The sequence below is a fragment of the Mixophyes fleayi genome, chromosome 5, assembly GCF_038048845.1.
Source record: "Mixophyes fleayi isolate aMixFle1 chromosome 5, aMixFle1.hap1, whole genome shotgun sequence".
NCBI lineage: Eukaryota > Metazoa > Chordata > Amphibia > Anura > Limnodynastidae > Mixophyes > Mixophyes fleayi.
Window position 1 is genome coordinate 250,631,982 of NC_134406.1, and position 24,473 is coordinate 250,656,454.

At 38.4% G+C, this 24,473-nt stretch overlaps 1 protein-coding gene across 2 annotated transcripts in view; it reads left to right on the forward strand.

Moving 5' to 3' along the window:
* The window catches only part of NIPAL2 (NIPA like domain containing 2), a 68,225-nt gene that overhangs the window by 14,042 nt on the left and 29,710 nt on the right, over positions 1 to 24,473 (forward strand). For both annotated transcript variants that reach the window (XM_075213876.1, XM_075213877.1), the window contains exons 4-5: positions 6,340 to 6,399; positions 23,847 to 23,968. In XM_075213876.1, coding sequence (XP_075069977.1) covers positions 6,340 to 6,399; positions 23,847 to 23,968 — 182 coding nt within the window. The remainder of the gene's footprint in view (positions 1 to 6,339; positions 6,400 to 23,846; positions 23,969 to 24,473) is intronic.

Sequence of the window (24,473 nt, forward strand, 5' to 3'; positions counted from 1 at the left end):
ATATATATATATATATATATATATATATTACATACAAGCTAACCCGTGCATGATACTCATGCATTCTAGTCAAATCAAGCTACTTAAGGTGTTAAAAAGGTTCTTGTCATGCATTTGGGCCATAGCCCAGGCCTCCTCAGGGGAAGAGCGTTACTTCCCGACGCAAGCGCCCTTTTTGAACGTGGTTTTGTCCACATGTCACCACCTCATAATTTTTCTCCATCACCTCATCCTTCATCTTTATCGCCACATCTATCCAGATGTCTATCCAGACACAGGGATCTCTCTCAGCGGTCCTGAGTATCACACTCCTCTCACTCTGTCACCCCCGGCAACCACCAACCACTCCCAACTGTCACTTCTCCTTCAAGAAATATATATATATATATTTTTTTAAATCTTTATAAACACTTTTAACAATTAACAAATTAAATTAGCAAATTAAAAACATCTTAGTATACCAAATTTCAGCCCTTTCTGAGTTTTTTTTTTCCACACACACTAAGAATTTAGTAGGTCAGTGTATAACTCCGCCCAGCAGGTGGCGCTGCAGCTTGTTTTTTTTTTTTACACACACACACACAGACTAACACACGCCACTAGGCTTTTATATTTTTTATATATATATATATATATATATATATATATATATATATATATATATATATATATATATATATATATATATATATATATATATATATATATATATATGTGTGTGTGTATATATATATATATGTATGTGTGTGTGTGTGTATGATACATACATGTAACCTAAAAAACAATGTTTTATATGTTTTGGTATCTCATTTCTTCTGGTTTTGGGAAATAAGTTTAGATGTAAGAATATCTCTCTCCATCTTTCTGTGCCATATGTCAGTCTGATCACATACAGTCCATCACGTAAACATGGAATCTAAAAGCGAAACTAACTGATTGGTCCATCTTATGTGCCCATCATTTCAGTGCTTACATTTAATTTTTTTATGATGTGGTGAATCAGTATGTAAAACAATGTAGTTCAGCTTGATACTGTTGGAGAGAAGTGCGCTCTGTATGCTGTCTCCTCTCTCACACTCTCTCTGTTGGTCCTCTAGTGCACGGAAAGGTGATTAATGACATCGGCATCCTGCTGCTGTTTGACCCTATGACCCTGCTGTATGACCCTAACTACATTCTATAACTGTTACAACTGCTGCAGCCATTAACCCTGTGTGTACCTGCATCACTGCTGTTGTTCTTGTTCTCAAATTAACCAGTAACTTTTGTTAAGTTTAAGGCTGTGTGGACTAACATCCCTATCCAACACGGCTGACACCTTACAGACACCAAAAGGTTCCGCATATAGATACCACCTGGTATGACTAGAGTGGTTTATAATAAAATAAAGGCTTGTCTCACGTTTTTAATATCAGCCCTCCATAAAAATTAAGATAAGTGACTGAATAGGCTCAAATAATCTTTAGATCATCAATTAATGAACAATTGTGGTCTGTTTGGGGTATGAAGGTTTGCAACAGATGTGGTTGCATTACAATGTCCGTGATCACTAGTGACTTGGTTGTGAACTGTACAAATCTGTCATCTCCGAATATGCTACATTCCATTTACTTTAAAATATTTTGATTAAAAAAAAAAATCTTGACATTTTGGTGCAGTTCAGTCATAGACACATGTATATTAAAGCATATGTGTGCCCCTGAATTTTAAGTTCTCCAATCCTTTTCAACAAAATATATATACTTATCAGTATATTTTCTATTAAGATGAAATATATTCCCCCTTAGAATTCTGATCGTCAGTAGCCAGAAACAGTCTGTCTGCACCTCCGCTTTTTCCATCTTAACCTTCCACTGAATAGTAATCTGTTCATAAATGAAATGATTCCTGGTAAATCTGAAATCCTGTCTCTTATCTATTAGGCCCCAAGATACAAGGTTTCCATTAACACATGACCTCCACGTTGAGTGACAGACCTGTTACGTGTCAAACCGGTATCATGGAGAAATTGACCAAAATAAATGCTACAAAGATGTGCTTGCTATAAATACAAGGCACTTACTCAACTGGCTTGTACTCTTTATCTATTTAATACATAATACTTATTTTGCTGGAAAAGGTGGAGAGTTTAGGTCTGTGCCTGGATAATGGCTCATTTAAAAATTAAAGTAAAATTTATGTTCTGTGGAGACTGGACTTTTATTTACCAGATACCGGCTGCAAAACAGAGACCTGTTGCATTTACCAGAAGGGTACATATAACTCAGAGGGGCTGTAGACTGATAGGTAAACCATTGTTGAATTTCCATCATTAGAAACCTTTTGGCACAATCCTGTATTTACCATAAAGGCAGATGCTTGTAAGTCGTTTTAATGCTAATTTATTTTCCTATCTAAATGTCTTTACCAAACCCCTTATATTTGCCCAGTAATTGAAGAGGGGGGGGGGGGGAGTCACATGTGCATATGGGGTACCCAATTACGTTTAGTCACTCACAAGGAATAGGAAAACTATAGTAAATGGAAACAAAACGTTAAAGGGTTTCTCCACCCACATAAATATATAGCAGATGATAGGCATCCTTCATCATTATCATCATCATCATCTATTTATTTATAGAGTGCCACTAATTCCGCAGCGCTGTACAGAGAACTCATTCATATCCGTCCCATTGGAGCTTACAATCTAAATCCCCTAACATACACACAAACAGACTGAGGGCAATATGATAGCAGCCAATTAACCTACCAGTATGTTTTTGGAGTGTGGGAGGAAACCGGAGCACCCGGAGGAAACCCACGCAAACACGGGGAGAACAAACTCCATACAGATAAGGCCATGGTCGTGAATCGAACTCATGACCACAGTGCTGTGAGGCAGAAGTGCTAACCACTAAGCCACTGTGATGCCAATCCTTCCTGTTCTGTTGTTACTTTGTGCAATGAGTTTACCTGCATATACTTGCTCTTTCCATGCTTCTAGTACTGAATGTGATGTCTTTTATTATTGTTATCTCTGTATTGCCGAACTCAGACTCGAATGTCCCCAGACCTACCTTCCTCAATATACTGCGCTACCACCTATATCGCCCATGGCCGGATTAAGGGGGGAGCACAGGGGGCACGTGCCCCGGGCCCCCCTCTCTCTGAGGGCCCCCCGCCGCCGGCCGCCAGCTGATCGGATCACCTGTCAGTCGGTGATCCGATTCTGCTGCTTGTGAGGCTGTGGGGCCCCCTGACGCAGGCGCACCGACCCCCGCAGAATTTGACAGCTGGCCTGATATACAGCAGCCGCGGTGCTGCTGTACATCAGGCTATTCTAAGATGGCCGAAATGAAGCTGCTGCGCATGTGCAGCAGCAGCAGCTCCTCACATACCAAAAGACACTGGAATGCTGTGCTGAACGTGGCTGCCAAGGTGAGTCAAACTTTCACTTGGAATATGTATGTATGTATGTGTATATATATATATATATATATATATATATATATATATGTGCATGTATATGTTAATTAAACCTTTAATAGAAGAGGCATAACCACTTTAATTACTAACAAAATAGGGGAGATCCCATAACATACTTGTTGTGTGCGTCTACGTGTGTGTGTGTGTGTGTGTATATATATATATATATATATATATATATATATATATATATATATATATATATATATATATATATATATATATATATATATATATATATATGAGACATATACATACACATACATAAAGAGCAATGATACCGTACATTAAAAGGAAAGAAACATTTATAACATGTCAATAATTTTGAGATATATATATATATTAAAACTGATGTAATTTTATCAGTGTTTCTTTTTTTTTTTAATGTGCAGTATCAATACTATTTTCTGAGGCGGGCTGGGACGGGAAGTTGGGGGGCATATGCCCGCTGGGCCGGACAGAAATAAAAGAGAGACTATTTTGGGCCGGTCCCTGCACTGGCCCAAGTCTCTATTACTTGGTGGCTGGCCCCTCCTCCAAAACCAGCCACCTTCTATCATTGGCCACGGATCCTTACGATCCGTCCTCCCCTTTCCCTGTGTGTCGCCTGCTATTGGTGTCACATGGGACCTGCAACACGTGACAGGTGCCGTCCCATTTGTGAAGAGAAACAAGGAGAAACAAGGCCATACAGCGAGCGGATAAAACAAAGTTAGTGGGGGTAGTACGTTAATATAATGTGTGTGTGAGGGGGGTAGTATGTTAATATAATGTCTGAGGGAAGGGGGGTTCTTAATTTAATCTTGGATTGCAGGTGGATGCTAATTATTTAATGGGTGCTATTTTATTTGTGGAGTGATGGTGGGGCAATTTAATTTAATAGTGTGGGCTATCAATTTAAGTTGGGGTGATTGGACCTTTAAATTTGATGCTGGGGTGGTTTGGAAGCTCATAAATGAATGTGGGGCTTTTTGGGGAAAATTAGGTCTGTTTATTAAATGTGAATATGAATTATTTAATGCCGTGGATGATTGTGGTAAATGGTTATATATTTTAAACATAAATGCCATTTAATTTATTGATAGGGCTTTTTCGAGGGAGGGAAATATATTTATATATTAAATGAGAATACTATTGATTTAACATCGGGGTTGGTTGGAATTTTCTAATTTTCATGAACCCATTTTTTTTTTTCAAATAGGGCCCCCAACATTCCAAGTTCCAGACAAGCAGCAACTGAGCTAAAGACACCAGCAGCCACAAGTGGTGAAAGTGACAAGAACAGGTAGGAGAGAGCAGGACAGTCTGCCAACTGTTCTGAATCTGGTCGGGCAGTCCTGAATTTGGGTGACTGTCACGCGTAGTCAGGATTGGGTCCAACTACAAGGACAGTTGGAAGGTATGTCCCGCTTCACCGTGTACTGCCAGTGAAGGCAGAGCTGCGTGCACCTAACAGTAGTGCACACAGCATTGCCTGTGTGTTTGTCTAAAATGATAACCATGTTACATCATAGGGGCCCCCCTGCCTAAGGTGCCCCGGGCCCCCCAGAGCCTTAATCCAGCTCTGATATCGCCTCTATAGCACAGTATGCAGCAGGGAGTTCCGGGCAGCTTGCTTGATAAGTAAGTCCCCTGAGATGTTGAGTTAGTAAGTGGGATCTTTGGCATGAATCAAGTCTAACACAGGGAGAAGCTGATGCATTTTGTATCTATGTAGCTGGATAAACTCTTATAGGCAGACTAAAGCAACTGTTTAAAACCTTCCCATATGATTTATCTAACGGAAATAGATTTCTACGACCATTTGTACAGAAAGACGTTCTGTACAGTCTGAGACCGTGCTTGCTACAAACAGCAGATTAAACTCAAGTACCACCATTATTCTTGAAACCTTCACAAATAGGTTGTTCTCATTGTACGCAGTACACATTACCACCCCCTGTCCCTTTCTGCACCAATCACTGTTTATACTAGAGTTAGAAATGCTTTACTTATTTATGAGACTTTTATTTAGAGCAGAAAAGGATGGGGGGGGGGGTGAACACGGAAGACCACTTGTGGCTTCCAGCTGTGTTACCAAACTCTCGGTGTCCCAAACAAGACAACACAACTAAAGGGGGAAAAGATTTGGGTTTAAATTGCATCTACACCTAATTTTAAGTTTGCTTTATTGCAGTTAGTGTGAGCACCTAGGGCCTGATTCATTAAGGATCTTAAATGAAGAGGATTCTTATTTCAGTCTCCTAGAACAAAACCATGTTACATTGCAAGGGGTGCAAATGAGTGTTCTGTTTTGCACATAAGTTAAATACTGACTGTTTTATCATGTAGCACACAAATACTGGATAGCTTATTTGTACACTGAAATTTACAGTTGATATGTGTGTGCTACATAAAAAAACAGGCAGTATTTAAGTTATGTGCAAAACAGAACACTCATTTGCACCCCTTGCAATGTAACATGGTTTTGTCCAGGAGACTGAAATAAGAATCCTCTTCATTTAAGATCCTTAATGAATCAGGCCCCTGGTGTTTAATTGAATTACTTGTTGGATCGTCCTCCAGCATTTGTGTTCCTGTCTCCCAGCTCACTGTCAGCGCTGTTTCTATGTTATAGTGCATGGCAACCAGCAACAGCTGAATGAACTTGTCTTGGATAAAATAGGGGCATGCATTGCTTGCCAGTTAATTTGGGGCCAGGTTACTGAGATTTAGAATAAACATAGAAGTATATGGAGTTATCCCTTACATAAATGATACTTACTAATTTTAGTATCACCATAGCAGATGTATAATTTGAATACACAGCATTAAAACGTGATCTGTTCAGCTCTTCACCATGATCCCTGATATACCTCTCTTTACTTCACACAGGAAGTGCAGCAATCTCCGTTGTGTTCTTGAAGGAATCTCTGAGGGCATCTGATGTAATAGGTAAGTGTACAGAAATAAGATATTTAGCAAGTGTGGGTGTCTGCGCTCCCTGTATAACGGCTGCCTAATATGGGGATAAGAGGAGGGGGGTCCAGCCCTCCTGAGTGAGATAGAAATAAAAATTTTCCCAAGGCGCCTGAAAGTAGGTTCTATAGGGGATTTATTCAACTTCACAAAAGGGTATATAAATATTAGTAACATCAGCAAACCGCAACTGTCAGTTTTTCTTTCTTACATGAAATACATTTATCAGGATCTTATTACTGCCTACTGTACATAAAAATGCATTTTTACAGTTGCAAACACATGTCCTGGCATGCATACGTGACCGTTGTTACTATTGGCACTTCCACCTGCCCTGTAAGTGATACGGCTAAAAATCACGTACCTGGGAGATGCCCAGACTTTGGTTCGGACATTGCTGCATGCGCTTGACCTTTGCATGCCCTTACTGTACAGACGCCCATTCACTTCCCTGTTCTGCCATTGGAAACGGAGGCAGTCAGAAGTGACCTTTGCGTTCGAAGATTAATTGAATGTTCTTGGGTTCGTTGTTGTATAGTCCGTTTATGAGCATGCACAGAACAATTTTATGCACAATATAGCACATAACGGGACTTACGTTGCTTAATGAATCAGGCCCTGAATGTTCATAAATATTGGTTCAGCGGACAAAAATGTCTGCCTCCTGTGTGTGCCTAAGGTGTATCTTGTAATGCAGACAGTATTGTGGAAGTAGAATAGATGGTTAACATTTCGTATGAAGAGTTCTACCTTATGCAACTATAGTAACTGTTGAAATGCCAGAGTGCCCATTACCATATATGCTGCAAGTTCAATAATAGTTTTATTATAGTTTTAGATGAGGTTTGTACAATACAAAGGTTGTGCTCCCTATTGTCTGTTGAAAGGGGCAGAGTGGAAAGTTGTTTTTTTTTGTTTGTTTTTTACTTTTTTATTTATAACAGCAAAAAATAACAGTACAGGTCATTTGAGAATAGTAAATAATATTGACACAATGCTGCAGAAAATAATTGTATATGAAAAAAAAACAAAAGGAGAAAAACCATGTAACCAAAGTATAGAGACCATGGAAAGTTGGGAAAATAAAAATAAAATAAAAAATAGTGTAGAAGACTGGATTTTTTATTTTTTACAGGGGAACGAAAGGTGGGGGAGGGGGAATTACAATGTGGAGGTGAGTCCCCACATGAGGGTCCTCTGTACACAAATAAGAGTGGAAAGTTTTAATAATAAACCAATTATGTTGGTATTAGCAAAACCTGTGCAGAGAATGCAACTATCAACCATCATTGGTGGTTTTCTTCCTTATTCACATCAACCTTCTTTTCAATAACCTTATTATTGGATGCTGCTCGGATCCTTTCAGAATTTAACATGGCTGGTAACAGAGACCAATAGCTTGCAGTGCAGTGGCTGTCAATGTCATGTGCAATGTCAAACATTTTAACTCTTGCCATTATATGGGAACATGTATGTATACGTGCATGAATGTTCTAAGAATCATTTTCATATGTATTGGTTCAATGAAACTTTGCAGGGCAATAAAAAGAATTAATAAAATTGTGCATTTAAGCCATAAGGAATTATGTTGTATTGATGTAATTAGCTTGCTAAAATTATAGACTGAATGCAAAGTACTCATATATGTGTGTGTGTGTGTGTGTGTGTGTGTGTATATATATATATATATATATATATATATATATATATATATATATATATATATATATATATATATATAATTAGTGCATTTTTTTAAATCCACATAAATACTCCCATAGGAGCCAGCTGTTACTTTTTTGGCTATTCAGGGAATGCAGAAAAGTAAATCTGTACCGTGCAAACTTTCTGGTTAAATAGTCACTAAATGAGTGATCACTAAGCTATTCTTACTGTAAGAAGAACTGATGTCAAAATGACAATTATTAAAAATAAATGTTATTGCTGTGTATTTACATTAAGAATCTTGGCACTTTTGTGATTTATATTAAGTGTTTGTTTATGATTTGTTTGATACGTACAGGCTGCAAACTGGCTAACTGATATGCAATAGTAAAAACAAATAAAATAAAAGTGTGTGAATTTCTAGTGAAATTCATGACATAAATTGGAATTTGGCAATTTATTTTCCTCTTGTTTATATGAAAAAAAAATTGTGCTGTTTACTGTCCGAGAAGAACACATGTGTGATACAATTTTAAACATTATAGATGCATGTAATTTAAGCTCCCAAGTTTCTTCTGCATATATACAGCACAAAGTTTAAAATACTTAAAACACACTTTTCATTTATTGTTGGAGTCTAAAATGTCTAATTAAAATAAATTTGAAAATAAAAAAGGCTTCTTTTGTTTTAATCCCCGCTGAAGACATTCCCTGAAATATTGTTTTAATTAAATAATAAAATGAAATAATAAATTAGTGTGTTTTACCCTGTATAAAATGAGTCAGTCCTGTAAAGAAAAAACCTATAAAATCATCTGTAACTGTTCAAATAAATAAAAAACAAATAAAAGTAACTCTCCACCATATAATACATTTTCAGTTCTACAGTTCCATTGTTTAAATATCTACATTATTGTAAATTAGTTTAGCAGAAACAATAACTCATAGTTGTTTTATTTCTTGTCAGGTGAGCTGTATACAATTCTTTTCCAAAGAAGACAAATTGCATATTATTTGTTCTATAACAAAACAAATGATAAAAAATAGATAAACATGGAAAACAGAATGAATACTAATTGCACTTTAGAGATGCTATTATGCAACATAATTTGAATGCCATTTTTCTTTTTAAATGAGATTTCTAATCAAAATAGAATGTTTAAACAGTTGTGTAAAATGAGAAATAAATGCTCATTAAAACATATTTCATTACAATAGCATGTAAGTTTTTTAAAAAATAAAATCTTGTTCTGTTGCTCTTCTGTAGTTTCTTGCTTATGTTTTTCCTCTATCAGATCAAAATTGTAACCTATGTGAACAATAGGTTACAATTTTCACAGTCTGATTAAAAAAGATTATTAAAACTGATTTGTATTATAACGTGTGCATAACTTGTATGTGATAAAAAAATGCACTTGTCCGTAAAAGGACACAAAATTATAAAGAGGATGAGCATCAAAGAAAAATAATTATTATTGTAGTAAAAGGAACTTGCATTTTTTTTTTATAAATTATTACTTAAATTTTTTTATTTTACATGGGATTGCAAAATGTGTTTCTCTAATATAGTTTCCTTTTTAACTTCTTTGGTGCTGAAAAAAATCCCAAACATAGGTGTATGCAAATTACAATGCAAGTAATAGTTGAATTTAAGGTAGATTTAACCAGCTATGAATAATTGCAAAATAACATAAAATGTACAAAAATTATAAACAAAATACCTTAAAACATTAAATACAGTATATATACAGAGATTGTGTTATACAATGCACTACATGTTCTGAAATTTTGAAGTTTTGTAAAAAAAAAATTAAAAAAAATGTTATCCTGCTAAAACGTTCTGTATAATATGAAACATTCCCCACTGTGGAACGCTGCGGGGTCTTACAAATAAACAATCCTAATAATACCAAGTGGGGACCCGCTATAAACAATCAAAGGCAACAGTTTTATTCTGTTAGACCTATAGAAAAAAAGTGGCAGTATTAAATAAGATGTCTTTATTTATATATTTATTTTTAAATATATATTCCCCAACTGTAAGATGAAATATTTGTACTATTTTAATTTTTTTCCTGCCTTAGGTTTGAAAATCAATACCTGTTAAGACTAGTTAATGCCTTGTATTTTTGTTTTTGTTCATAAATCATGTCTATTAGGCTTTAGGAATACAGCCTAATAAAAATAAATAATATTCCTAAGGCACACAAATGAACACCCATAGGTATGAGCCTGGTATATTGAAAAACACTATATAGACTAATTAGCTTCTCTGCAGTACTAAGGGGTATATTTATTATGAACCGCTTAAACACAGTTCATTTCAATCCTTATCTCAAAGATAATGAATATAATATCGGGACTATTTATTAAAAATCTTTACTAGGAACAGCAGTCATGAAAAACTCCTGTTCCGTGAAGTCCTATCTCCTCTATGGTCACTGTCGCAAAGTGGCCACCTTTTGCGGTAGTGACCGGAGAGGAGAGCAGGTAGATGGTGTGAAGGATCTGAAGATCCCTCTACCGCATTGCAATGTCCCCATAGGCTCCCAAAAAATAGCAGGGTTTGTTATTGCTTACGATAACGATCTCTGATTTCTGCTGCAATCCCATTATAAATAGATCGGATACTTACATTGGCGGTCCATCCTGCGAACACTTTAGAGACACCTGCTTCATTCATTTTAAACATTTTAGTTTTTTTCCCTAAAATACTGCCTGGTTTAGCCTTTATGGCTTCAAGTAATCATACCCTTGAAGGGACATGATTACTAGATTTGTTATGTTTGGCATTTTGGTGCCTTTTGAATTTTTTTTTATTTTTTTTTACATTGATTGAAATACATCTGTAATGTGCAAGAGGTTGTCCAATTGACAGTACAGATCCCCGTTTCCCTAATCTTAACTCATTTTTGTTTTTTGCTTGTGAGTTTAGGTTCGGACCACCTATTGCGATCAGCTCTTCACAGCAGAAAGTGCCATGCTTGCCACAGATACCACCACTTTTACATGCAAAATTAATTCTTGTTGCATAAAATTGGACTCCTATATACACACACACATGGCACTTTCCCTGCAGGGGATGATTTTTGCACTAACCCTTTAGTAGCATTTTTAATTAGAAAATGCCCGGTGAAGGCATTATAATGAGGACTGATTCATTATCCTGCTCCTGGACACGGTGACAGGTATAAAAAAACACCTGTAATGGTAAAATCTGTCTGGTAATAATAGTAGTGTGAATATCTGCCAAGATCTATTGTAAGGAGGGGAGAGCTCAGACTACTGTTTTATTCAAACTGAAATTAATGGATATCAGCTTAAATCTCCAGCTCGCAGCCAATCAGATGCTGCCCTCTCTGACACTGAATGCTACTCTTTTTAAACATTTCCTGGCTGCTCACTTACAACGCCAAAAATGATGTACATTAATTATTTATTTCATTCCCCCTTTTTAGAAAAGTTTTTGTTCATTTGTAGCTGTTTTGTTTGTGTTGTGTGTTTTTTTTTTTAAAAAACATTTCTTAAAGACAATGGCATAGTGTCATCCTGATAACAACAGATTAAAAAAACATAGTGCGATTACTTATTAAGGTTTTGAATAAAAAATAAAAAGAAGCAACTAGTCAATTTTCACCCTTTCCCTGGATTTCTGGATATTTATTTTTAGGATTCCCTCGTTGATGTAGATTAGTACAGTCATCGTTGACCAGAATTCAGATGGCATACACATGTCTTGAGGAATGCAAGCCCCCACTTTTTGCCTTATTTTTCCATGCCGTGGTCCAGAAATGACTTCGCATTTACTTGGAAGCAGAAAAGATTGTGATCTTTTTTTTTTTTTCTTGTGAAACCAAACTGAAGAAAAATAATGAGATGTTTGCCATATGCATGTCGATATATCCTATCGTTCTGTGTTGGCTCTAAATATAATCAGCTTCTCGATGGTTCCCACAGTTATCTTTGATGAGCAAATCAGCATAGGTTTAGGAGGAATTTCTGATAGTAGTCCTTGCTGTCAATAGTCCCAGGTTAATGAGGACTGTGTCTGTGTTTTGTTTTTGTTTGGGAAGGGGGAGGGGATACTGAATCCAGCCAGTGCTAATGCAATGCACAGCCAGGAATAGAAGTGTAATGTCCAGGGGGGCAAAAAAACAAGCTTGCAGCCCGTACATTCAATACACAGAATTAAAATTGTTAGCCGTCAATTGATTAAAGGTATCTGAAATTATCAGTTAAAGGCAATACGAATGTACTCTGGATTCAGAAGAATTCTGATGGCCCCAAACTGGGTATTAACTTTACTGGGGGATATATAGTATATTTAATGATTATTAATAGACTGCAGTGTTTTGCAGTCAACAGACTGAAGTTTCCTGGCTTCAAAGGGGACTACCTGAGTTATTTATGTTCTAAATACATCAATAGTAATGCACAGAGATGTCATTGGTAAATAATATCTCACAAGTATCAGGGGGGGAAAAAAATAAACATTAAATACACTCTAACATGTTCTCAGTATAAAGGGGTTGTATCATCGTAGCTGGAAGTAAACCGCAAATAGTATTTAATGTGTTGGCTGTGACAGATTGCAAACTGATTGACTGAGTAGGAGCTGATAACACAGCACAGTCTCTGGCTCCCATCCAATCATATAGCACCCTCCATGACCCATAATGCACTGCTGTTCTCAGTCTGATGTGTGTCACGGCCAATCTTGTTTAATACAGTGATTGGCTGATTAGAGCAGTGCAGCCGCATTAATTATACCTATTATAAGGGAAAGCATATGATAGACCAGTGATTGGCAGCCTGACACACATAGGGAGCTGCATAGGCTGCTTTCTAATCTTCAAAAGGGCTGCACATTACCAGGGCCAGATTAAGGGAAGGGAGGCCCCCGGTCTAAGGGAACTGTGAGGGCCCCCCTTCCCCATGAGGCCTCTCCCCGTGAACTTACCTCCTTCCGTTGTTCCACTCCCTGTAGCAATTACGCGGCGCGGTAATCTCCTTACTGAGGAGATATCGGGAGAGTGAGACTATGACTCTTAGTCTCACTCTCACGAGATCTCCTCAGTAAGGAGATTACTGCGTGCAGCGTAAGTCATACAGTGACAGCAGGCAGCTAACAGCAGCATAACATTTGCTGTTAGCTGCCTGCCATTTTCCTTGAACAGGTGACAGTCAGAGACCCGTTGAATGCCGTGGGGCCCCCCAGCTGCCCGAGGCCCCTGGGCTGTAGCCCCTTTAGCCCTATTGTTAATCTGGCTCTGCACATTACCCTTAATAGCAGTAACAATGGCACACATTTAATGAGTCACCTATCTGTAATTACACCCCCTCGTTACTATGCTACACCCATGCTATTGTAATGTGAGAGGATCTAGTAAATAAGAGTGACATGAGGACTTTGAAAGAGAGACCTACCCAATATTTGCATTCATCAGTCTATTTAGCACTAAAGTGATAATACATTTACTGTATCTGGTTGCAGCCCATTATAGCACATTTGTACAGTGTAAATAAACAAACCACATAATATAATAATAAATGATGTATTAATAAATAAATACAACTTTGGCTCTATGGCCTGGTATAAAATGATCCTGTGCCATCAGGAGGAAACTAAGCCGTAGGATGGGGCTGGAAGGGTGATGGACGGTTCTCAAGGGCACTTATTCATTCAGTTCTTGTCTCTCCGAGCCGTCTTTTTTGGAGGAGCGGGTACCTTGAATATTTCTGACTGCTCCAAGTGTCTCTTCTTTCTAGTCTTCTTTTTGCCCTGTTTTTGCTGTACAAAACGCAAAAGTATATGCGTATTATCTGTAACAATGATTTGGTCAGAAGGCAGCTCTCTTGTGGCAAGGTAAACAGGAAGCCTTCTGTTTGGGTCTGCTTGAAATCTGCTAAAGTTTCTCTCATCATACACAGGTAGATCTTTTAAAAAGTCCGCCATTATCCTCCGTTTTCTCTTCTCTGCTCACACAAACTGGCTGCGTTAGCGTCTCTCGATCAATACCGCCTCTTACAGGACAACGTGTGCAGCCTGTAAGCGAAGTTCTCCTCTACTGACCTCAGTAAGCAGCCCAGAGCACTGAGTCCGGAATGTCTGTCTGTGACTAACAATGGTTGCCAGGGCAGGAAAACACAAACATTCTATAGTCCCTGGAACTGTCATTGACCCACCACTTACTGTTGAGCGTAGTGTTTCCTCAAGAATTAAAAGATTTTATTGCAGGAAGACCTCATAATGTGTTTTATGGGTGTTTGCATATTTTACGTAAACATTTGCATAACAAGTGCTTTACATTTTTAAATACATTGTTCAGTAAGGTGTAGTTATTACTGGCCTTCTCCTCTGTCATTGCCCAATCTAATGGCTTTTCATCATCATCATCATCATCATCAGCCGCAGCTATTTATAAAGCGCCACTAATTCTGCAGCGCTGTACAGAGAACTCACTCACAGCAGTCCCTGCCTCATTTGTTTCTGTGATTGTAAACAATGAGATCCTCTGATTACTTTATCAAAGTCCAAGGTTGTATTTTGGAGTACATTTTTAGTTTATTTGTTATATAGAATTTTACTGTTCTCTCTGAATGTTTTTACCATCCCATGTAAACCACTAATCTAGCAATAACAACTCTATTCTTAACATGCTTTATAGTGTTTCATTGTTATGAAAACTATGAGACATTCCCTGATTTATGAGGTTTGATAGGGGGTGTTTGGAAATGTTAATTTGTAAGTAGTAATTCACCCATGTAGCTAAATGTGTTTATGTTAGAACATAACCCATAACTCCCAACTCTATACTGATCATGCTTAGGTGAATCCTGCGCTCTCCACTTAAGTGACAAACGACACAATCGCTTCCAATTTGACCACTGATGTGTGTGGCCACATAGGATGATATATATATGTTTTGTTCTTCGAGCCTCCAGATGATGTTTTAATCTCATGTGGACCTGCTAGTGCAGTCAGGAGATGACTGTGAGCATACAGACAGGCTGATAATTGGTGATAATTAGTCATCTTCCTACTCCTATTCTCCAGTATTGTCCCTGTTTTGGGGATGCTACAAAAATAATACAAAACTATACCATATAAATAATTTTTTTTTTTTTTTTAAACTTTTTAAAGTGTGCTTTAAACATATGAATATACAGATTTCTATCCAAAGAACCTTATATCGCTGCTAAAGTATGCTGATATAATTTCCACAGACGGCAATAAAACAGAGACCCTCCCATATGTCAAATTATAATGCAATATTTTCCGGTCTTTAATAAGTAATGACTTTCTAAGAGGACATCTCTTCTATTTGAGGGTTGCCTATTGTTACTCAAGAGTGGATCCATAAAACATATGTCCCTTTCACGTTAAGTGTATGTGTATATATATATAATTTCTAAAAAAAATAAAATAATATATCTGTTTTAATAAGCTTGGACATTCCATTCTTCATTAAATTCTGGCCTGCTGTGAGACCCTAACATTCAGTGTTGCCCACCCTGGCAATAGTCTCTTGGACTGAACAGACTCATGAAATTTATTCATGCTGTCTGGTTGGAAGCAGAGGGTTAGTATCCCACAACTGGATGCACATAACCTGTTCTTATTTATACTACCGATCCATGCCAGTGGCATGGGAGGACTGCGTGAAATACTCTTATCAGACAGATAATGTCATATATGGAAGTAATTATTTCATGTTGAAAGAACTTTGTCAGTTTGTATAATTCCAAGTTCTCCTCTGGGAAGGGTGTACGCTGAGAGAACTCTCATTCCAGATGTATCATCTCATAAATATTTGTTTGGCTGCATGTGAACAAGTATATCATTCTACTCAGACATTGAGGTCTTTAGTCCAGCTCTGCGGGTTCAGATCAACATTGTAGCTAAAGACCTGGCACTGTCATTGCTTTTAAAATAAATGTTTCACTTATTTACAATGTGTGATCTGTAGGTGCCTATTATTCATCACACTTGGCTTCTGTTAATTCTTGCTTGTTAAATGTTGTTACTTATTACACACGAGACAACTACTCCTATCCCTGCAAATGATTAAGGCCGGTTACCCACTGATATTACGTTTGTGTCACACACAAGTGCAAACCAGGTCACGATATACAAGTGCAAACTAGAGATGCTTGGGCTCGGTTTTCTGAAAACAGAGCCCACCCAAATTTAAGGGATCCGAGTAGGCTCGCGAGCCGGATCGGTACTTTTGCGTGTCCTTGTATCTGAATCAAGGCAAAACGCCATAGTTGCGTTGTCGGATCTCGCAGGTTTTGGATTCCATAAGTACCTCCCTCCCCAGGAGATCCAGCGCCATTGCTCACACAGAAACAGGGGTAGCAGTGTTCTTGTCACTCTCCAGTCTCCAGTGACATTGCTCATACAGAAACAGGGGTAGCAGTGTTCTTGTCACTCTCCAGTCTCCAGTGACATTGCTCATACAGAAACAGGGGTAGCAGTGTTCTTGTCACTTGATAAAAAATGACTGGAAATGACTGTTATTGAGGTTAATAATAATGTAGGAACAAAAAAGAGCCAAATTATGTGATTTTAAAAAAAAAACAGCGAACCAAAACACACAAGGGCAGTTTTGCCAAAACCAAAACACGGGGGTCAGTGAACATCTCTAATACAAACCACATGTGAAAATTTATATAAGCGCTATACATTTGCACATTCACCCAATATGCGATATGTCTGTGGCTGGATGTGCTGTACAGCCAGGACTGGTTTCCACTAAAACAGGAGGACAACAAGTGTGGGTCTTCCTGCTAAAGTGGAAACCAGAACCGGGTAAGACCGGGAAACCCACAGTGTGTGGTCTGCCTGTTCTAATGTGAACCAGCATCAGCATGAAGCTGGGGCCTTTAGAGGGCACCACTGAGCTACGGATGAAAATGGTGGAAGAAAATCTCCACCCTGAGGGCCTGATGTTAATTTGGACGCAGGTCCATCTGATCAGTGCAAGAAACACTTTTAGCCGAGGATTCCACTCAGTTTGCACTCCAACTGAGACGGATCTCCCCCTTGGACCTCTCTGCGATTAGAGAGGTGGAACGGGGAAGGTAGTGGGCGAGCCTAGCAATGTAAAGGCGTGTTCACACTCTTTACATGCTATGCTGAGTTGAAAGCATATATATATATTTATAATAATGTAATATTTATTTATTTAAAAAATAAGATGTGCACCCCCTCCACAACAGCTCAACCAACCCTAGTGCTGTTGGGGGTGGGGGGGGGGGTACGATTTGTTATTTATTCTTTTACATTAATTTATTTATTCTTGTATCTGCTTTACAGGGCCACTGTGACTGATACAATTAAGTGTATCATGCAAATTCTAAATAGATTATGGGGAGCAAAGTTGCATATACACTTACAATTTCAATGCAAGTTGCACCCAACTCTACATCAGGCCCCTAGTTGGTAACTTTTTCACCACAGTGGTCCCAATATGATGCTACCAGGTTCCATAAACCCATTATTCTTATATAGAAAAAATAGAGTGTAATTAAATTAAACACTCTCCATAACATTTGTTCATCATTTGAAGGGGGAAAAAATATCTGGGTAACTGATTAAGGTATAAGCTGTTTTCGGTTGACATGTTCATGCTGATTACTATTCTCTTACATTTCTCACTATTAAAAATGTTTTATATTTTAAAACATTTCGTAAAGTTTTGTAATATTTATCTTTTTATATTTTTGTTAGAACAATCAATAATAATATCCAATAAGGATTTAGAAAGAAAAAAAAGGAAAACTTTACTTTTGATGCATGACTTTACATATAGTACACGGCCCCGTTTTCTGTTTGAAGGGGGAGTGAATCCTACTAGCTCTCGCTTTGATCCCTCTTTCTAGGTTCATTCATGTAGCCTGGATCAGACAACACTGTCATTTCATTAGTGATTAAAATGATGGGATCATAATGATAAGTAGCAGCTGGAAGAGGAAAAACAGTTGTAATTCCAACAATAAAATATTAAAATTGTATGTTCTTTTGTGCAAAATGTTGTTAATACAAAATTACTGTCTATTACAAAGTTGTTAACTTGAAAGTTTAATTATATCCTAATGTCTCAAATTAAATGAAGAACTGGATTCTATCTTGTATACAATTTAAAATCATAACACTTATCATGTATAACACTGCTACTACTTCTATTATTATTATTATTATTATTATTATTATTACTAGTAGTAGTAGTATTAGTAGTAGTATTAATATTATTATTACGGCAGTTCTCACTGTTGCATAATAAAAGTATACAGATATAAGGTAACCTCGTAAAACAACCTGTGCCTATATGTTTTATGAACATCATTAATAGAAAAATTATATATATATAATATACAAGTTAACCCGTGCATGATACTCATGCATTCTAGTCAAATCAAGCTACTTAAGGTGTTAAAAAGGTTATTGTCATGCATTTGGGCCATAGCCCAGGCCTCAACCACCAACCACTCCCCACTGTCACCCCCGGCAACGACCAACCACTCCCAACTGTCACTTCTCCTTCAAGAAATATATATATATTTTTTTTAAATCTTTATAAACACTTTTAACAATTAACAAATTAAAAACATCTTAGTATACCAAATTTCAGCCCTTTCTGAATTTTTTTCCCCACACACACACTAAGAATTTATTAGGTCAGTGTATAACTCCGCCCAGCAGGTGGCACTGCAGCTTGGTTTTATATTTTCCACACAGACTAACACACGCCACTAGACATTTATATTATAGATATATATATATTAGGGTAAATTGAGCTTAAATAAATATTTAGGGTTATATTTGTCTATCCTTCTCAAAAACAAAAGTGGTCAGTGTTGCTCATAGCAACAACCAATCAGATTCTAGCTATCATTTATCTACTACATTCTAGAAAATGATAGCTAGAATTTGATTGGTTGCTATGGGCAACACCTCTACTGTTGTTTTTTAGAAGGTTTGACAAATCTACCCGTTAGAGTACAATTTATTTTTTTACACTTATTCAGTAATTCTCTGCCTGGGGACTCTCTGACATTACTGTGTTGTGACCATGAGTATATTTACAATAATGGAGATATGCACGTATATAGTATTTATAAATGTAATATATTTGAAAGATTAGAAGAGGGTAGTAAGATTAACTAGCATAACAGAGAGCCATCTCAGGATAATGTATATCCTGTATGTGAATATTTTATCAACCTGACAGAAATACACATTCTAAAGTGTTACATAGATTACTCAATGTCTTTGTGTCAAGGTGATCTAGTGATTATTATTCTGCAAAGTGATGTTGTTCTGTGAAATTAACACTGGCTGTGTGAGAGAGAACTTCTATAAGAATATTAGTAAATGTGTAGTAATATTTTATGTATTCCAAGCCTTAATATAATTCCTAAATTACATTTTATTATTCTTTCCACCCTTTATTAAAAGATATAGGGGTCTATTTACTAAACTGCGGGTTTGAAAAAGTGGAGATGTTGCCTATAGCAACCAATCAGATTCTAGCTGTCATTTTGTAGAATGTACTAAATAAATAACTTGAATCTGATTGGTTGCTATAGACAACATCTCCACTTTTTCAAACCCGCAGTTTAGTAAATATACCCCATAGTGTGTTTTAGTATTTCCCAACATCATTACAAACGGCATAATGGATATCCCACATCTCATACACCATGGCTAAATGCCCGGTGATTTATAACCTACAACTGAGGAACCAAATCATAGCTTGGTAGATATGTCCTCCGGCAGCATCTCCCTTATTGATCGTTTTCTTGGAGTGAGTTATCATAATTGAAATCTAAATTGTGCACAATGGTGGATCAATGTGTTTTGCCTCCAAAGGTGATCTCACATCTCGCCTATCCATCAAATACACGTTGTGCTCAGCTGCCAACTGCTCCTAATTCACTTGGAGGGGTAGTCAAAGGGGGTTTGTCACTGGAAATGTCCCAAAATGTCAGTATTGACCAACTGCACCAAATTCCTATTTCTGCCCTTTACATGCTATTCCTTCCGTCTAATCTGTTTCTCTGGACTATATGAGTTGATATTTATTTAAGGGGAGCGTTTAAAATGCAAAAAAGTATGTTGTAGTCAAACTGAGGACACATGACATGATCATAGGCAAACCAAGGCTGGGAGGGGGGTTTTCCAGGCACTAGGAAACCCCCCTCCCAGCCTGGGGTACTGTATGCTTGAGGTGGCTGGACCCTGCCCCCGGATCAGCCACTTTGCAGATTGTGTGCTGATCGTTTCTGTCTGCACTGTTCACAGCCATCTCTCCCCAACAAGTATTGAAAGCAGCAAGAACAGGTAGGAGCAGGACAGTCTGCCAACTCATCTGATCCACTCAATCAGGACTTTGTCCTGACTGTAGGGACAGTTGGGAGGTATGTCTCGATTCACACGGCTCTGCTCAAAAATGGAGAGCTGTGTGCCCCTAACAGTAGTGCATGCAGCATTGCCTGTGTATATGATGGGGGTAGGAAGAGTTGGAGAGCAGCCAATCACTATCTAAAATTATAGCAACGCCCCGAAGCATGCTGGCCACACCCTCTGGTGGTGTGGCATGGAAACCCCTCTCTACAAATCCTGCGTTTGCCCCTGACGATGGGGATGGTACTGCTCCATGGTCCACGTAGACAGTATTGCGTGTGATGTGCATACATTTACAACACTCAGCCACAAATTGTCCCTGAAAATTAGGATGGTGTAATTGCATGCTTGCTTCGTAGCGTTGCTGTGACATTTAAATTGTATTGTTCTCTTGACCTTTAAAAGCTGCTTTATAACCTAGTAGAAGATTGGTCATGCTGGACCCTCCCTAGCCAGAGCCCCGGGGGCTGCTGTAATACACAACTGGCATATTTGTTTAGTATGCTAACTTGGAAAGAAGGTGAAAGTAGTGTGTGAGCATGAGGACCAATCACAAGCTGCAAACTCTTGATTGTGGCTTGTGATTGGTCCTCCTGCTCCAACCCCCTGGTTCTCGGCTGGGGTTGTAAGAGGAGTGGAGGAGCCTTTTTACTAGGTGATCAGACATATTAAAGAGATTCTACTCTGATATTTTTTTATTTTCACTTTGTACTTTTCTTATGTAAATATTCTTAGGAATTCTAGTTTCTGTGACTGTGTTAGTAAGTCTGATTACAGAGCTCACAGTTCAGTAGAGATGCTATAGTTTTTCTTCTCTATAATTACCTCAATAATTACTTTAATCTCCTCCCATAGCTATCCTGTCAGTCTTTATCGATCAGTAATACACAATATCATATTGGGGGTTTGGCCTAGTGCTAAGGGATATTTGTAACATCATTGTGAGGTGAGTCTGGAAAGTACAGAGAACAAACACGGCCCCCTGAGTTTGCTCATAGCGTACCTTCCACCATTTGTTTCTCTGGCAGCAGGATGGGGGCGTGATGCCGCAATGGGGTTGGGGCCACACCCCCCGAGGCGAGCCTTCATACTTGCCAACTCTCCCGGAATGTCCGGGAGATTCCCGCATTTTGCGTGAGTCTCCTGGACTCCCTGGAGTGTGGCAATCTCCCGGATGGACCTCTGTTTTGGACCTAAATCTGCCCACTTCACTAGGAAGTGGGCAGATTTAGGTCCAAAACGTCGCAATTCACTGGGAATCGCTGCGTTTGGCCCTGTGTTTTGCGGCATTACATAACGGGGCGGGGCTGAAATGCCACAATTATCGGAGCTCCGCCCCCTACACACCCACCTTCCCGGATCATACTTGCCATAAGTTGGCCATTGAAGTGCTATGTCTGCCCTGTACACCCCTCCCCTCCAAACACCATCTCCGGCACCTGTTCACCGCTGTTCTCCAAAATTACCACACACGACACAAAGTTGTCCCGATTGGGATGGCAGGACAGCCCTCAAATCAGGCATTTAGTAGGTATGCTCATAACACTTACCTCTTGTCTGGCGTGTAACATTTCCCTGTGCTAGGCAGAAGAAAAAGCCAAGCAAAGAAGGATTTCAAGGTTTTCGGTCCCTTTAACAAGAAATGGAAAAGCAGGGACAATATTTTCCTGATGATAACCTAAAGCCAGAACAACAGTGATTGTTCTTAATGCTTCACCTGTGCCCCAAACTTCAGTGCAGCCCTGATTATGTGTCTTGTTTACTGCATTGTATGCCCATGGCCGCCAAGGAGCAGTTTTTCTTTTATTATAGCTGTCTATCTGTAGTTGCCTGCCAGCAAAACACATCAGTTATTTTAATACTTCGTTTTTTTTTCCATTTTATTTTATTTAGTGGTTGCATTAATGTATTATGCAGGAAACACATGAACTAGAGTATACAATCACAATGGCATATTTATTGCTTTTTGCTGCTTTTTAAGTGGCAAACAATCGTGACTGCTGAATATAATTTGTGTATTTTTAAGGTGCGTTTGGCTGTGGTCAGTGTTATCACATTTTATCTCCTGCACGTCACATTGCTCTGTTTTGAAGTAGGTGGTAACAGGACAAACTAGATTATAAGAATGTTCACAGCAACATCATCATCGCCATTTATTTATATAGCGCCACTAATTCCGCACCGCTGTACAGAGAACTCGCTCACATCAGTCCCTGCCCCAATGGGACTTGCAGGCTAAATTCCTGAACACAGACAGACAGACTAGGGTCAATTTGATAGCAGCCAATTAACCTACCTGTATGTTTTTGGAGTGTGGGATGAAACCGGAGCACTCGGAGGAAACCCACGCAAACACAGGGAGAACATACAAACTCCACACAGATAAGGTCATGGTCAGGAATTGAACTCATGACCCCAGTGCTGTGAGGCAGAAGTGCTAACCACTAAGCCACCCTGCTGCCCCAACATATATTATGTATGAGTGCACTGATCATGTGTGAGGCAGAACCTATCTACTCATCTGGTTATGTCATTGTGGGTAGAACATATGTGCCATGTACACTGTGAAGATGTGCGGAGGGGAAAAGAGACAAGCAGGAGTCCACAGAATGTTAGAGAGCGACCGAAACAGTGGCCTGCAAAAACACAAAAATTTGATGCAAGACGCTCAGAGGAAATCCACGCAAATAAGAGGAGAACATCACTCTGTATCAGCAATTCTTGCCACTGTGCTGCCCAATATAATGCTTCAAAAGCATTGAGTTTTAACCCACTAGTGCTTCTAGTACAGCACTAGCCCCCCCACACAGTCTCCTTCCCGAGAGACGAAAGACTAAGTTCTCCAAAACCCTGCTTCCCTGAAAAATTGGAGGTACAGCGTCTTACTAGGAAACTAAAATACTTTTATTTAAATGATTTTCATTGTTAAATTGTATCGGCCCTTTAAGCTTTTTGTTATTCATATACACGTCTGATCTAAGAAACGGATAAGAATGATTTCTGCTCTGTGTTTCTGTATCAGTTCTTGACCTGTCTGATATTCCATTGCTTTTCCTGATTTAGTTTAATGCTTGAAGACCAGCAAAGATTTATGTATAAATAGCTATAAATGTTCCTCCTTTTATTATATCTTTTCCTTTTTATGACTATCTTGTGACCAGTTTGACTTTGTGTTTTATTATGATACAGTAACTAGATAATACTATAATACTATAATTTATCAGTTGCCTACAAATTTCACAGGCTGCGTTTCCGGACAAGAGAGTATTTTTTTTAACACTTGCGAGGTACAGAATCAGCTACATGTCCACTTTTATTGGTCTCAATATACTTGTTTCTTTTACAGGTGGGGCCTTGGCAATCACAGGGACATTTCTTCTTGTCACCTTTTCTCCAAACGTTTCTCAAGAGGTGACGGCGCTGAAAGTAACGCGATACGTCGTCAGCTGGCAGTTCTTGGTTTATTTGGTAAGGGTTGTTTTTGTCTAACGTAGCTTTTCTACTTAACACATTGCAGTTTTTAAATTTAGCTGTCAAAGTCACCGAATATCGTCGATTTGCCAAAATCGCTCCTTAATACATTTACCCCCTTAGTGTGTTATCCAAACATTATCGATTGAATAATTGGAGGAGTTGTCCAATTTTGGACAATGCACTCTGGTACTGTCCTTTTCCAACTGTCCCACGGTCGTTACCTGCCACCTAGGGTTGGAATGTTCTGTATGTGTGAAGGAAGACGCTGAGCAAACAGACTAATTGTGTCCAATCATAGAGCTGAATAAAAGTGTTCTTTTCTGCTGTATTGAATAGGGCAGTACAGATAGGCGCAATGGTTTTCTTCACATATACAGCACTGTTCGGGGCTAGGCTAATAAGTAACGGATAGAGAGACTGAATATACAGAGGGGTGCATGGTTCCAAGAGCGGCCAACCCCTTTAATTATTCAGTTGCTAACATTTGAATAATGCTCTC